At 41.9% G+C, this 14,712-nt stretch overlaps 1 gene segment (V, D, J or C); it reads left to right on the top strand.

Annotated features, from left to right (window-relative positions):
* The window catches only part of LOC148647025 (Ig kappa chain V-III region MOPC 63-like), a 482,291-nt gene extending 470,295 nt beyond the window's left edge, over positions 1–11,996 (top strand). The window contains 2 exon segments of the V gene segment in view: positions 9,856–9,891; positions 11,442–11,996. Coding sequence covers positions 9,856–9,891; positions 11,442–11,764 — 359 coding nt within the window.
* Positions 11,997–14,712: the final 2,716 nt, after the last annotated feature.

Here is a 14,712-nt window from a genome sequence, read left to right as displayed (position 1 = left end):
CAGCTCCATCCTCCTTATCAATGACTCCCAATAAAGAAATGTGAGGAGCTTCAGTTCTGTGTTAAGTTAAGTGTGATTGGAAACAGTTTCTGTTGGTCAGCAGTCATAATGGTTATATCCTGTAACAGTGGTTTAGTTTTGGTAGCTACCCTCTCTACATCAGTGTTTATTGTACAGAAGTCTGTGTCTTTATTAAACCCTTTTCCAAAATCAAGCAGGAATCCTCCTGGAATTTGGGACTGTGGTCTTTCCAGGTGGTTATGTGTTGAAGGTCCTCTTGAAGTCATCAGTCCTTTTTAAAATGTTTTGGAAAATCACCTTAAGTACTTTAGTACTCCTGAAGTGAATTGATTGTACCTGTTGAGTTGGAGTTGTTGTAGGAAATTCTTCATCAGAGGAGCAGGACAAAGTCTTGTGCAGATTCAGTTTTATTGAGCTCAATAATGACATCAATGTGTGTTGGGTCTGACCCGCAGGACAGACAAACCGCGAGGGTTTCCCAGCTCTTATATACAGTATGATCTCAGGAAGATGTTTTGTTTCACCGCTTAATGGGTATTTGTCTTACCCTTTGATACAGTATGTAGCATGAGTTGACCAGTTGGTCCTGTCCCAAGTCCTGTCCTTTGATGTGTAGCTGTGCTTTGATATGTAGCATGAGTTGACCAGTTTGTCCTGTCTCAGGTCCTGTCCTTTGATGTGTAGCTGTCCTTTGATATGTAACATGAGTTGACCTGCTAACTCCTGTCCCAAGTCTTGTCCTTTGATGTGTAGCTGTAATTGTTGGAGCTGCTTAAGATATGTAAAGACAGTTGACATATTACACAATGTGCTTGAATTAATACTGTAATGTTGAATACGGATAAATTATATATATTTTTCCATCAATAATATATATATATAAGTGTTTTATGTTCTACTTCAGAGTTTAACAGGTATAATCAGACTGAAAACCAAACATCAGTGTATCTCTTCAGGAGCAGAGTCAGATCTAACTGAAAGACACAGTCCCACTGGGAAGTCAGTTTGGTTTTGAAAGTGTAAAATAATCCAGGCTCACTTTTGCTGGGGGAGTGCTGAGTGAGCTGGCATTTGTTATGGTAACTCACCTGTCATTCAGTGTCAGTTACGATTTATGATAGGAAACCTGTATCATCTGCAGGCAATTTACATCCACGCCTGGTGGTGGTGGTCCTCATTGTATTCCTCATCTTGAGTTCCTTAGTTTCCTAGTTCTCTAATACCCTGTGCTGTGTCTTGGATGTTTGACTCTTACTTTGCTCAGAGCACATCACACCTGGATTTCCCTTTGTGCTAACAACCTGTGTATTACTCATGCTTGAATTTTGCCTTCTTGTCTTAACTGTGATTCTGGATTGGCCATTTGCCCCTTAGTGTCTTCACTGTGTCTCTATGGCATCGGGCAACACTTGCTTCTGACCCCAGATCTGGACTGTCTGCCTGCACCAGTCTCTGCTGGTGTCCATAGGCTGTGCTGCACCACACGTGCCTGCATACTCACCACAGCTCGGTCCTGTCTGTCTGTGCTGTCCACAGTCTCCTGTTCTTGTCTCTCTTTCACAAAGACCATGGTTTCATTTTCTGTTTTACAACAACTTCTTAATTCCACGCTAGGTATTGAAAATGACATTATCAAAGAACAGAAAACAAAAGGATTCATTTGGTCCATCTTGCTCATGTGACATTTCAAATGAGTGAATCTCAAATTTTATTTAGAAGCTTTTTGAAGGAGAGACCAGACCTTGGACCTGAACCACCTGGGTGGTTCATTTTATTTTCTGAATGTGATCTTCCATCCTCAATGAGCTACAGAGTCTGAAGTATCCTTTGAGCTGCCCCTGTCAGGATTGAGATTGTTCAAACCTTCAAGTCTGTCTTGTTCCAGAATGAAGAGATTATGTTCCTTTAACCTGTCTCTATAGCAACCGACAGACTGATGGTTTATCCATAGAGACCAAGGACCATTGTTATTCTTTCAGCTCTTTCTAAGGATAAAATCACATTGAGGTGTAGCAAGTAAAACAGAAGACTGTTCTGCATCAGGTATTACTAGTGCATTGAAGATCTATTCTGGGTTTAAATTCCACTCTTTGTGCCAAATACAAAAGCTGTCTGTTAGTGTTTTACTCCAGACTGTCCTGATGACCCTGAAGAATCAGCATAAACACCCAGATGTCTTTCCTGCAGCTTTGAATCCCCAAGAGACAGGATTACAAGTTTTCCATGAGCAGTCAGAGCTGCATCCTTACCACTGCCATGATCGCAGAATCTTATCTCTGCTAGACTTTTACACTTCTAAAAATGGGGTAAAAGATGACAGTAAATGACAAAATATAGTTAATCCTTATGTTCCACCTTTAACAACCTGCTGGTTTCCTACTACATTAGTTATAGCAGTGGTTCTCAAAGTGTGGTCCGCGGACCACCCGTCATCCGGGATCGTGCGCCAGGTGGTCCGCGGGCTGACCTAATCATCTTTCTCAAAACAAGTCTACGCTGTTTAAGTTTAAGTTAGAGGAAAGAATATTGTCGTGTTCGCTACTAAGGGGCTCCCCCTAGGAGCACTGTTAAGAACTGCAGGCTTTAAAAAGTGGGAGGAGGGACTTGTGTGTTGATTCTAGGTATCAGAGTTTCACCAGCCATTAAGGGGACTGTGTGTGTCAGTAATGGGGCGGTGAGCACCAGCCTAGTAATAGCCTTGGCTGGCTTGAGGGTCTGCCGAAAGGGAAAAGTTTCCATTCATTCTCCTTGGCTGTACCCTTCTGTTGCCTTTTTGTTTGAATGAAGCATGAGTTATAGGGGACCATCTCGCCTCTTCATTCTCCCCATCAACGCCTATCGCTTCAGCGTTTTAGTTTTATTCACCACGAATGAAATGATTTCACACATTGAAAACGAGTCAGTTTGGCAGTGATGTCCTTGGCGCCGTGCACCAGTGTATTGTTGTTAGTGATGCACGGGTCACCTGCCCAACCCGATCTAAAATCTTTTTTTTTTTTTAAACGAGTGAACCCGTGCATCACTAGTTGTCATGACTGCATGGTTACGCAGTTTATGTTTTGATATGCGAGTGCGGTTCGACTGTTGCTCTTATTGTTCATACCATTTTGTTCTTACTTTTGAATATTGTGGCCCCCTCGCCTGGCGTTGCGGCCGAGGAGCGCCCGGCTGAGGTGTGTGGAGAGGTGCAGGATGGGAGGAGAAGACAAAGGGGGACTGAGGGCTACTGGCCAGCGCGGGTTGACCATCGGGTGTGGTTGCACATTGAAGTGGAATGTTGGGCTGCCATGTAAATAGTTATCCCTGGTTTATACCCCTTTTAGGTCTCCCATCCAGGTACTGCCAAGGCTCCTGGGAAAAACTAAGGTGGCTGCTGGAAGAGGTGTTAGTGGCGCCAGCAGGGGGCACTCACCCTGCGGTCCATGTGGATCCTAATGCCCCAGTATAGTGACGGGGACACTATACTGTAAAACAGGTGCCGTCCTTCGGATGAGACGTAAAACCGAGGTCCTGACTCTCTGTGGTCATTAAAAATCCCAGGGTGTTTCTCGAAAAGAGTAGGGGTGTAACCCCGGCATCATGGCCAAATTTCCCATTGGCCCTTACCAATCATGGCCTCCTAATAATCCCCATCTATGAATTGGCTACATTACGTTGCTCTCCTCCCCACTGATAGCTGATGTGTGGTGAGGTTCTGGCGCACTATGGCTGACGTTGCATTATCCAGGTGGATGCTGCACATTAGTGGTGGTGGAGGGGAGTCCCCATTACCTGTAAAGTGCTTTGAGTGGAGTGTCCAGAAAAGCGCTATATAAGTGTAAGCAATTATTATTATTATTATTATACCTGTAACCACTTAACCACCCTATAGATCTGTACCCCAAATGTCCCGAGCGTGTTATAGCCCGATGACGCAGTACAGATGCAGCCATTCAAAGTGAGCGGTACAGACACGTACCGCAGGTAAGATGACACGGGGTACCGCGGTGCGTGATTGGTTGACCGACAGGGGCACTCGTGGTCCGTTGGTCTGTCGTAGAAAAACTTACTGTAAACGTCTTTACTGTGCCCGTTGTAGATATTGAATTTTACCACTGAAGGGAAATCTTAGTAGCTGAGTTAAAAAAGAATAGGAGCATACTGTAACGCGTGTGAAGGCCATAAACGATATTAATTTTGGAACGTAAACATACAGTATATAGCTGGTCTTGGTACTTTAAAGAAAAAAATACACACCAGTATTCCATTTCTCCCTAAACATTGTAAGCTTCGAAGTCTTTAACTAATGTGATACCGGAGTCAACAAGCATACTTTTAGAATTTGATTAAAAGGGAATATAATATGGAATCGCGTATCTCAAGAATTTAATAACGGTATGATTATATCCGTGTACTGCGGCAGGGCTGTGTAGGGCTGTTTCACAACACTCTTCAACTTTATAAAGTAGGAACTTAAAAAAAAATCCTAACATGGTCCTCAAAGTTGCAATTTCTGTGACAAAAAATAATTTCAGAAAAACACACAGAAACAGCTCTGAGAAGACGAAGAGATCACTTACTTCCAACGCTCAGTCTGGTGCCGCCGCCGAAAGTGTACCACAGTGCTTTAACTTGATTCAGCGCTCGTACAAAAACCTGCTCCCGAACCGGAGGAGCGTCTACAGCGTTTCTACAGGTTTATATCTTCCTTTATCTCGCCTGGAAACCCAAGGATCCTGACATTTAAACTATTTTATATCCAGATCGTGGAAGGTGTTTAGTACAGGACATTAATAATCTCAACACTAAATATGATCATAAAAGCGCCCGTGTTTCTCTAAGAGCCGCGCAGTCCTGCGGGGTTTGCAAAGAAAAAGTAATAGGTTTATTCCATGCTGACAAAAAGAAGAAAGAGAACACAACGTTTCGGCTGTGGAGCCTTCTCCAGGAACCGAATTATTGATATGTTTTTAAAATCTCTCACCTGTCCGTTTTTAGTGCTATTTAGTTTATCCTCAGTGAGTCGCGACGAACCCGGCAATCACAAGCCGCAAACCGAGATGTCTCCCTGGACTGGACGCAGGAGTATTATACCGCTTCCTTGCACATCACATTTATCAAGCTCTTGGAATTAGAATTCCAGCACTGCTGGTACGGTTCACAAATTACCTCACTCACATTTTCACTCCTATTCTGCATCTTACTCACACTTGTGCTGTCACTATCATTTCTATACTTGCGTTTCAGAGTCCCAGATTTGAGCCAGTGCTCCATAATAAGCCTTCTGCTTCTTTAAATTACACGCAGAACTTTTAAACTCAATGTAAGACATTATAATTATAATTAATAGTTGCTTATACTTATATAGTGCTTTTCTTCACACTCCACTCAAAGCACTTTACAGGTAATGTAATCACCTGCATCCACCTTATAAGAGAAATTCAGGCTGTTAGAGTGGAAAGTGCCCTTTATTCCCAGCACAGCAGCAAAGACACGGGCACACAAATACAGATGCAGCCACTCAAAATGGGTGAGGTATTTCGCGGCATACCCCGGTGGGCGTGTCGCGGTACCACGCAGTTCACGTGTGTCACGTGACTAACTATTCGGCGTCGCCTTGTAAAACCGCCAGGGGGAGCTTAACCTCTCATGTACAGCATTTGAGCCTTTAATTTTGAACTGTGTATTACAGCATGTTAATCATCAGTCATTAAAATGTTGGTATATTTTATGAAAGCAAGATTGCTCAGTTGGACAAAAGTACACAACCTACCTTTATCAGAAATATTTATGCATCAAAGCCTTTACTGAAGATATTACTAATAGTATTAATAATGGATGACTTTGGACAAGCTGTATACTTGGAAAAATACACACCGGTATTCCATTTCTCCTTAAACATTGTAAGCTTCGAAGTCTTTAACTAACGTGATACCGGAGTCAACAAGCATACTTTTAGAATTTGATTAAAAGGGAATATAATATGGAATCGCGTATCTCAAGAATTTAATAACGGTATGATTATATCCGTGTACTGCGGCAGGGCTGTGTAGGGCTGTTTCGCCTGCCTGTTCATGCGAGCTGTCTTGTAGCCTACTGGTCTAGGTGCGTTACTGCCAACTGGCAGGTTGTGTGTTTGAATCCAGCTGGTGCAGGACTTTTCATTTTTATTTATTTATTTTTTAATCGCGTAACATAAACATATTACCGTATGCAAACTGTACTGTATACAGTATGTATATGTATATTTAATGTCTTAACTGTGCCCGTTTAAGTATTGAATATTCATATCTAATTTTACCACTGAAGGGAAATCTTAGTAGCTGAGCATAAAAAAATAGGAGCATACTGTAACGCGTGTGAAGGCCATAAACGATATTAATTTTGGAACATAAACATACAGTATATGGCTGGTCTCGGTACTTTAAAGAAAACATACACGAAACATGGTTTCATTATGACCAGAATCGGTCTTGAGATATTTTTAACTTGATTTACAGTATTTGAGAGGTATGTCTTAACACCGATACTACAGTGCTTAAGTACTGCTCACGTATATGTTTCTAGGTTTATATTATGCATTTCATACGGTCAAATTACTTTTGAGCAACTAATAAGAAGCGCGAAACGGTATGCGTTTTAGTGAATATGATGGGATGTCTGATGGGATGTTTCTAAAAATCCATCCTCTGTAAAACGTCTTCTCTAGTTGTCCTGCATATGTATTCGCTAATGAAGCTGTGTGTTCTGAGCCTGGATCTCTACATTTCTGTATGAACCAGCTTAGAGGGCTAAAGACAGCTTGTGTTTAAATTGAGTGTAAGGCAATGTATGCTTCTAAAGTCATGGTCAGCATTTATTTTTGTACTGTGCTGTAAACTTGTTCTGTGCCAAGTCACATTATTTTATAGCGTTTTTATAGCGTTATCAAATACGGTGTTACTGTAGTTTCCTGACTCCCATGTCACATGGTCTGTGATTGAAACCTGTAAAACCGGTTTAATTTGTCACAGCCAGCACTCTTCAGGTGTGAGGGTCTTCTGCTCAGAATGAAATGCTAAAATGTTTGTGTATATTCTAATGGTAGTGGGGGCAGGGTGTGTGGGAACAGGTTTGGTTGAAATTGCATTGGAGATCTATGTTCTTCACACCTGAAACATTTTCTCTGAAAGCATTTTCTTCGCAGTTTAACCGATCTTGTTACAGCATGTTACAGTTTACTATTACAGTTTACTATTATTAACCATATTAATTTTAAGTGCTTAATGTAAAATCTTGTAAAAATATATTTTCATTGTTCAAATATACATTAAGTCTGACTATCATATAATAAGTTAAATACAAAACTAAAGAAAAAATAGGGTTAAATATAATTCAAAATATTTTGCTAACAATGTTAACTGTTTATGAATAATAAAATGTATTAACTAAGGAGTAGGATGGCACAGTTGTTAGTATGTTTTTTGTTTTGTTTCTTTTTCATAAATACAACAGTAGTACCTGATGTCTCAGTGGCTTTCAAAATTAAATTATGCATGCAAACCTGTGAACTAGAAAGATAACTAAGATATCCATCCATTATATTCCATAATATCCATGAAATATATGGCGCTGAAATATGTGTGACGCAGTGGTGGCCTGACACGGTGAGGTGCCCTGGCAGCTGTATGATGCAGTGGTGGCCTGGCACGGTGAGGTGCGCTGACAGCTGTGTGGTGTGACGCAGTGGTGGCGTCAGAAGAGCTGACAACGAACTACAACATTTAAAAAATGACTTGTATGTACTTGATATCTCTAATCAATCCACGGGTCCCAGCACAAAACGAAACTAAAACGCATACCGTTTCGCGCTTCTTATTAGTTGCTCAAAAGTAATTTGACCGTATGAAATGCATAATATAAACCTAGAAACATATACGTGAGCAGTACTTAAGCACTGTAGTATCGGTGTTAAGACATACCTCTCAAATACTGTAAATCAAGTTAAAAATATCTCAAGACCGATTCTGGTCATAATGAAACCATGTTTCGTGTATGTTTTCTTTAAAGTACCGAGACCAGCCATATACTGTATGTTTATGTTCCAAAATTAATATCGTTTATGGCCTTCACACGCGTTACAGTATGCTCCTATTTTTTTATGCTCAGCTACTAAGATTTCCCTTCAGTGGTAAAATTAGATATGAATATTCAATACTTAAACGGGCACAGTTAAGACATTAAATATACATATACATACTGTATACAGTACAGTTTGCATACGGTAATATGTTTATGTTACGCGATTAAAAAATAAATAAATAAAAATGAAAAGTCCTGCACCAGCTGGATTCAAACACACAACCTGCCAGTTGGCAGTAACGCACCTAGACCAGTAGGCTACAAGACAGCTCGCATGAACAGGCAGGCGAAACAGCCCTACACAGCCCTGCCGCAGTACACGGATATAATCATACCGTTATTAAATTCTTGAGATACGCGATTCCATATTATATTCCCTTTTAATCAAATTCTAAAAGTATGCTTGTTGACTCCGGTATCACGTTAGTTAAAGACTTCGAAGCTTACAATGTTTAAGGAGAAATGGAATACCGGTGTGTATTTTTCCAAGTATACAGCTTGTCCAAAGTCATCCATTATTAATACTATTAGTAATATCTTCAGTAAAGGCTTTGATGCATAAATATTTCTGATAAAGGTAGGTTGTGTACTTTTGTCCAACTGAGCAATCTTGCTTTCATAAAATATACCAACATTTTAATGACTGATGATTAACATGCTGTAATACACAGTTCAAAATTAAAGGCTCAAATGCTGTACATGAGAGGTTAAGCTCCCCCTGGCGGTTTTACAAGGCGACGCCGAATAGTTAGTCACGTGACACACGTGAACTGCGTGGTACCGCGACACGCCCACCGGGGTATGCCGCGAAATACCTCACCCATTTTGAGTGGCTGCATCTGTATTTGTGTGCCCGTGTCTTTGCTGCTGTGCTGGGAATAAAGGGCACTTTCCACTCTAACAGCCTGAATTTCTCTTATAAGGTGGATGCAGGTGATTACATTACCTGTAAAGTGCTTTGAGTGGAGTGTGAAGAAAAGCACTATATAAGTATAAGCAACTATTAATTATAATTATAATGTCTTACATTGAGTTTAAAAGTTCTGCGTGTAATTTAAAGAAGCAGAAGGCTTATTATGGAGCACTGGCTCAAATCTGGGACTCTGAAACGCAAGTATAGAAATGATAGTGACAGCACAAGTGTGAGTAAGATGCAGAATAGGAGTGAAAATGTGAGTGAGGTAATTTGTGAACCGTACCAGCAGTGCTGGAATTCTAATTCCAAGAGCTTGATAAATGTGATGTGCAAGGAAGCGGTATAATACTCCTGCGTCCAGTCCAGGGAGACATCTCGGTTTGCGGCTTGTGATTGCCGGGTTCGTCGCGACTCACTGAGGATAAACTAAATAGCACTAAAAACGGACAGGTGAGAGATTTTAAAAACATATCAATAATTCGGTTCCTGGAGAAGGCTCCACAGCCGAAACGTTGTGTTCTCTTTCTTCTTTTTGTCAGCATGGAATAAACCTATTACTTTTTCTTTGCAAACCCCGCAGGACTGCGCGGCTCTTAGAGAAACACGGGCGCTTTTATGATCATATTTAGTGTTGAGATTATTAATGTCCTGTACTAAACACCTTCCACGATCTGGATATAAAATAGTTTAAATGTCAGGATCCTTGGGTTTCCAGGCGAGATAAAGGAAGATATAAACCTGTAGAAACGCTGTAGACGCTCCTCCGGTTCGGGAGCAGGTTTTTGTACGAGCGCTGAATCAAGTTAAAGCACTGTGGTACACTTTCGGCGGCGGCACCAGACTGAGCGTTGGAAGTAAGTGATCTCTTCGTCTTCTCAGAGCTGTTTCTGTGTGTTTTTCTGAAATTATTTTTTGTCACAGAAATTGCAACTTTGAGGACCATGTTAGGATTTTTTTTTAAGTTCCTACTTTATAAAGTTGAAGAGTGTTGTGTTGAGAAGAGCGATTTGAGCCCGGCTAAGCTGCTGCGGCGCTCCTCTACAGTGCGGGATACTTCACAGACTTAATCTCGTGTAAATCCTGAGTGTCCATTTATTATGTTTGCTTTATAGTATGAATTTCTCTATTTTGAGTAGGCTTTAACGTGAAATGTGCATTAATCCGGCTTGTACTGGACATACAGAGTCGGTGTCAAAAGCGCACAGCGGAATGCTTCCACATCCCATGGTCTGAAACCCGATTGAGACTCTGTTGGGTTCAGACCCCGCCCGTCCAAGTGAGACCAGTGATACCTTAATGTAGCCGTTGACTCGGATCCATTTCAGGCGGAGAAGAGCTGACAGGCGCGGGCTGTGGAAACAGAGCCGCGTCTCCGCTCCGGCTGCACTTCGGGGGTTGACAGAACCCAAACTCAAATATCAGGAATATAAATTCGTATATACAGTATGCACTCGAGTTATTGCTGTTTAATTACAACATATAAACTTAAAGCATCTTTTTACATCTTTTTTTGAAGAACAGAAAAAAATATAATTCAGCGTGTACAGATCAGCTAAGTGTTGAAGTAGATTAGTGTCGTTTCAATGTTCCTGAAGCGTTAATAATTATTTTACAATTCAGGGGCTAAACGAAGATTTGACGGTTTAAAAATCGCTTAATGATCTCTGCTCTTGGGTTCATAATTGCTTTTGAATTTGCACTTTGTAAGATTTTGAATAAATAGGGACAGCGGAAATGAAGACAAGAAAACGTACTTTTTGTAGTAACTGTACAGTCATCATATTAAGTTCCAAAAATGCTTAATCCAACAAGAAGTGTTTTATTAAACAATTAAAAAAGTGTTTTATTTGTACTTAATATTTCATAGCAGGCATACGTTTTTCTTCTCCAGGGGAATACACTATCGAATTTCACAGTTATTTGTAGCGTCTTGCACTTATAAAGCCTCAGTACCCGCCAGTGGTGATGGGTCCTGCAGACGATGAAACGATCCTGTCGTTACGGGTCAGATTTATTCAGCGGGAGGCGAGAGGCGGCTAGTTGGGCTTTTAGTACAGGAGGCAGCAGGGATACAGCTTTAGTTTGTAGTCCTCAATAAGCAAGATATGTTTAAAACACATTTAGGGAAATAAACTTTCAGACATTACCAAAATGAGGTGTATTTAATGAATTTTAAATACATGTATTTCCAACTGATGAACTTTAGTCCTGAATGTCCTGAAACAGTTATTCAGACCCTGTACAAACTTGTAGAACTTCCTTTTCCTTTTTCAGCTATCTGTCAATAGTGAAATAATGTCTATTTTGCGACAGTTCGGGTTCTTGTTCCCTGTGGGTCTGTGTGAGTCTCTCCCAGGCGGCTCTGAGTCTCTCTGATCTCATTCCAACCGGTTTCCGTCTGCAGGTAATGCTCTGCCGTCTCTGTCCCTCCTGCCGCCCTCGACTGTGGAGCTGAGCACCAAGAGAAGTGCCACACTGCTGTGTCTGGCCAACAAGGGCTTCCCGTCTGACTGGAGCCTGCAGTGGAAGATCGACGGCAGCTCCAAGAGCAGCAGCGTCACCAAGACCCCTGGCATCCTGGAGAGCGATGGCACCTACAGCTGGAGCAGTACCCTGACGCTGTCGGAGGCCGACTGGAAATCGCTGCACTCCGTGACCTGCGAGGCCAGCCAGGGGTCCCAGGCTACTGTCCAGAAGACCCTGAACAAATCTGACTGCCCAGAGTAGCCCACACAGAGGGCAGCACCTCATTGCTGATGGCTGTGTTGTGTTTTAGCTTTATCTCTGTGACTGTAACCTTATTGCGCCCCTCAGTACTCAGATGTATTTGTTAGCAACGTTTTAGAAGCGTTGAGCTTCTCCATCAGCCGTTGGCCATGTGTGCGTCTTGTTTAGTCCTGTTATACGTGCTGTTAGTGAGAGAAAAAAAATAGTAATAAAGAACTTTTGAATCATGAAATTAGTCATCCTGATCTTTATTATAAAAACTCCTTTGCACCCCATGAATGCATATTGTTCTGATTTGATCGTGAATTATTTAGAGATGAGTGTTCAAGACTGGCAGACGCTAATGGTGTGTAAAACAACCTGTGAGTGCATGTTAGGAATTATAAAGAACACCCTCACAGTGAGCTCACTGCAGGCTCACAGCTGGCTCTCTGAGAGTCAGGTCCCTGTTGCTGCACTTGGTGTTCCAGATTCCAAACGAACATAGAAATACCTACAAACAAGAGGCTATTTGGCAAGAACCCAGGCTATCAGCTACAAGCTCATGGCTGGGTAGCTTATTCCATACTCCTGTCACCATTTTCTATAAAGAAGTGTGGAATCCTCCCAGAAAAAGATCATTCTCTGCTACCCATCACACTGCTTAGCTTAAATAAGAAAAAATAACCAAAATATAAAGGAGTAATTGTAAAATAAAATTAGATGGTTGGAATTCTTTAATGTTTTACAGAAGTGATAACTGATAAAAACAAGTATTACTGCAAACCTCAGACAGCTCTGTTCAAGGTGCTATGCTGCCTCTGGTCTTCAGTTTGAACTGCTGCCAGTAAGAATGTGTTGTATTGTGGAAAACGTTCACACAGTTATGCTAAAAAACTGATAAATCTGCCTCTAAGCAAGAAGATTAGGGTTCTCAGTCTCACTTCCTGGAGGACCTGGTATCTCCTGGTTTGTGTTTCATCTCAGAACTTCACAGGTGCTCTAATTATGTAAATAAAAACAAAACTGTAATACTTCTCCCAAACATCAGAGGTGTTTTGTAGATAACTGTGCCTTAAGTCACATGAATGTTCTGTGTTATCAGCAGTAGGAAACTGTTACACTCTTTCCTGTAGGAGCACAAAATTACACACCTGAAACACCACAGCAACTGATAAAACTGATAAAACTTGTAATCAACCAGTCAATCAACCTGTTGCCGTGAAAACACTATCAAGCTGAAGATCAATTTCACCTATGTGTAATGAAATCCTTCACTAACATTGTTCCAGCAGGTTATGCTGCTTTGTTTATCAGTTTCTGCTTCTTGGCTTCCCTGGCTTTCTGTAACGAACAGTTCTTTCCGGACCCTATGCGGACGACACAGTCCGACGGAGTGGGGAAACATTGGGGAAATGTCATGCAGGAAAACGGGGCAGAAGACAGGGGGCGTGTCCAAGGTGCGCTGGTGCACGGGGGAGGTGTGGCCGAGGCGAACGATCCAAGAGTAATCCATAGAGTATCCAAAACGCAAGGGTAAGTCCAAAACCAGGAGATCCATCCGACGAAGGAATTAAAAACCACGAAGGCCGGGTCGGAACCGGCGGACGGGGAACAGGAACGGGAACCGAGGTAAAAACCTTAACGGGACCAGGCGCTTCCTGGTCCCGGACTCGCACGATATGGAAATCAGATGCAGAGCCCGGAAGAGCGTCAGCGCCTGGCTTTTAAGGTGGGAAGGGAATGGGAAACAGGTGCAGAGAATGAAGTCTTTAGTGAAAGGACTGGAGCACCCTTAAGGAGGGGGGACTATAGTCGTGACACTTTCATTGATTATATTCTTCACCATGTCTATGGATCTTTTTGTGCTTCACTTGTGTTTTCCAGTATTTTGAATCGCTGTTGCTTGCATTCTCTCCTGCACTATGAACTTGCTCGCTTTGCCTGACTATGCTTCCAGATTTCCCTTTGTGCCTCAAGCCTTGTGTCTCAGGCTTCATATCCTGTTAAGACTCCAGCTATGGACTTCACTGTCTGCTGTTTGTTAATTTTCCTGCCTGCACTCAACAGCCTGCTAGTGTGTATGCCTGCATGTTGATTCACCCCCTGCCTGAGACCACTGTGCTCTGTCAGGATAGTGCAGCAGTGTTACACAAACAGTAAGAAGAATTCCATGTGTAACTCAGAATATAATTGGCTGAATTGACTGTCCAGGTTGGAACAAAAAACAGAAGACTTCAGGTCTTCTAGGAATAGAGGTGGAGACGCCTGATGCAGATCCTTCTTTGGTAGATTTACTGATAGTTTTTTTTGTGCAGAGACTGGAGACTCAGGGGGTTAAATTATTTGTGGGTCTAATGGAGCAACACCTTTCTGCACACTCTGAACCCTCTGCTCCAGCTTGAGTCTCCCAGTAATGACCATCTTGTTGTCATCTGAGATCTTAATGAGCTGCATGATCATGGGTGTGAAGACCACAGTGGTCACTATCTGTTCTGTTTGGGGGAACGGGGGTGCACTTCACTGGAACAGAGCTTTCCTGGTGCATGAGGTTGGCAATCAAGCACCAGGGATCAGTTACATGTAATACGTTGAGTTAAATATCCTTTTAGTTTTACCCTCAAGTGTTCTGTACATTTAAGGGTGTTCCCTGATAGTTTGTTTTTTCACGTTGTCTTTACTATTGTTTCAAATTGTAAATGATCTTGCAGGCAATACTCACAATATCGGAAAAGGCAAATAAACAATCTCACCTGATTATCACATCAGTCAGATCCACAAGTTCCAAATCAAAACGTAGTTCTTCCAAAAGGGCAGCACAGTGGCACAGTGGTTAGCATTGCTGTCTTACAGAGCTTGGGTCCTGGGTTCAATTCCTGGTGGGTTATCTCTATTGAGGTCTGTATGTTCTTCCCATGTTTGTGTGGGTTTCCTCCAAGTGCCCCAGTTTCCTCCCATAGTCAGAAGAC

This window comes from Lepisosteus platostomus, chromosome 16 (assembly GCF_059453375.1).
Source record: "Lepisosteus platostomus isolate fLepPlt1 chromosome 16, fLepPlt1.hap1, whole genome shotgun sequence".
Classification (NCBI taxonomy): domain Eukaryota; kingdom Metazoa; phylum Chordata; class Actinopteri; order Semionotiformes; family Lepisosteidae; genus Lepisosteus; species Lepisosteus platostomus.
The sequence above is the reverse complement of the archived record's forward strand: the minus strand, read 5'-3'. Positions and strand labels throughout refer to the sequence as shown.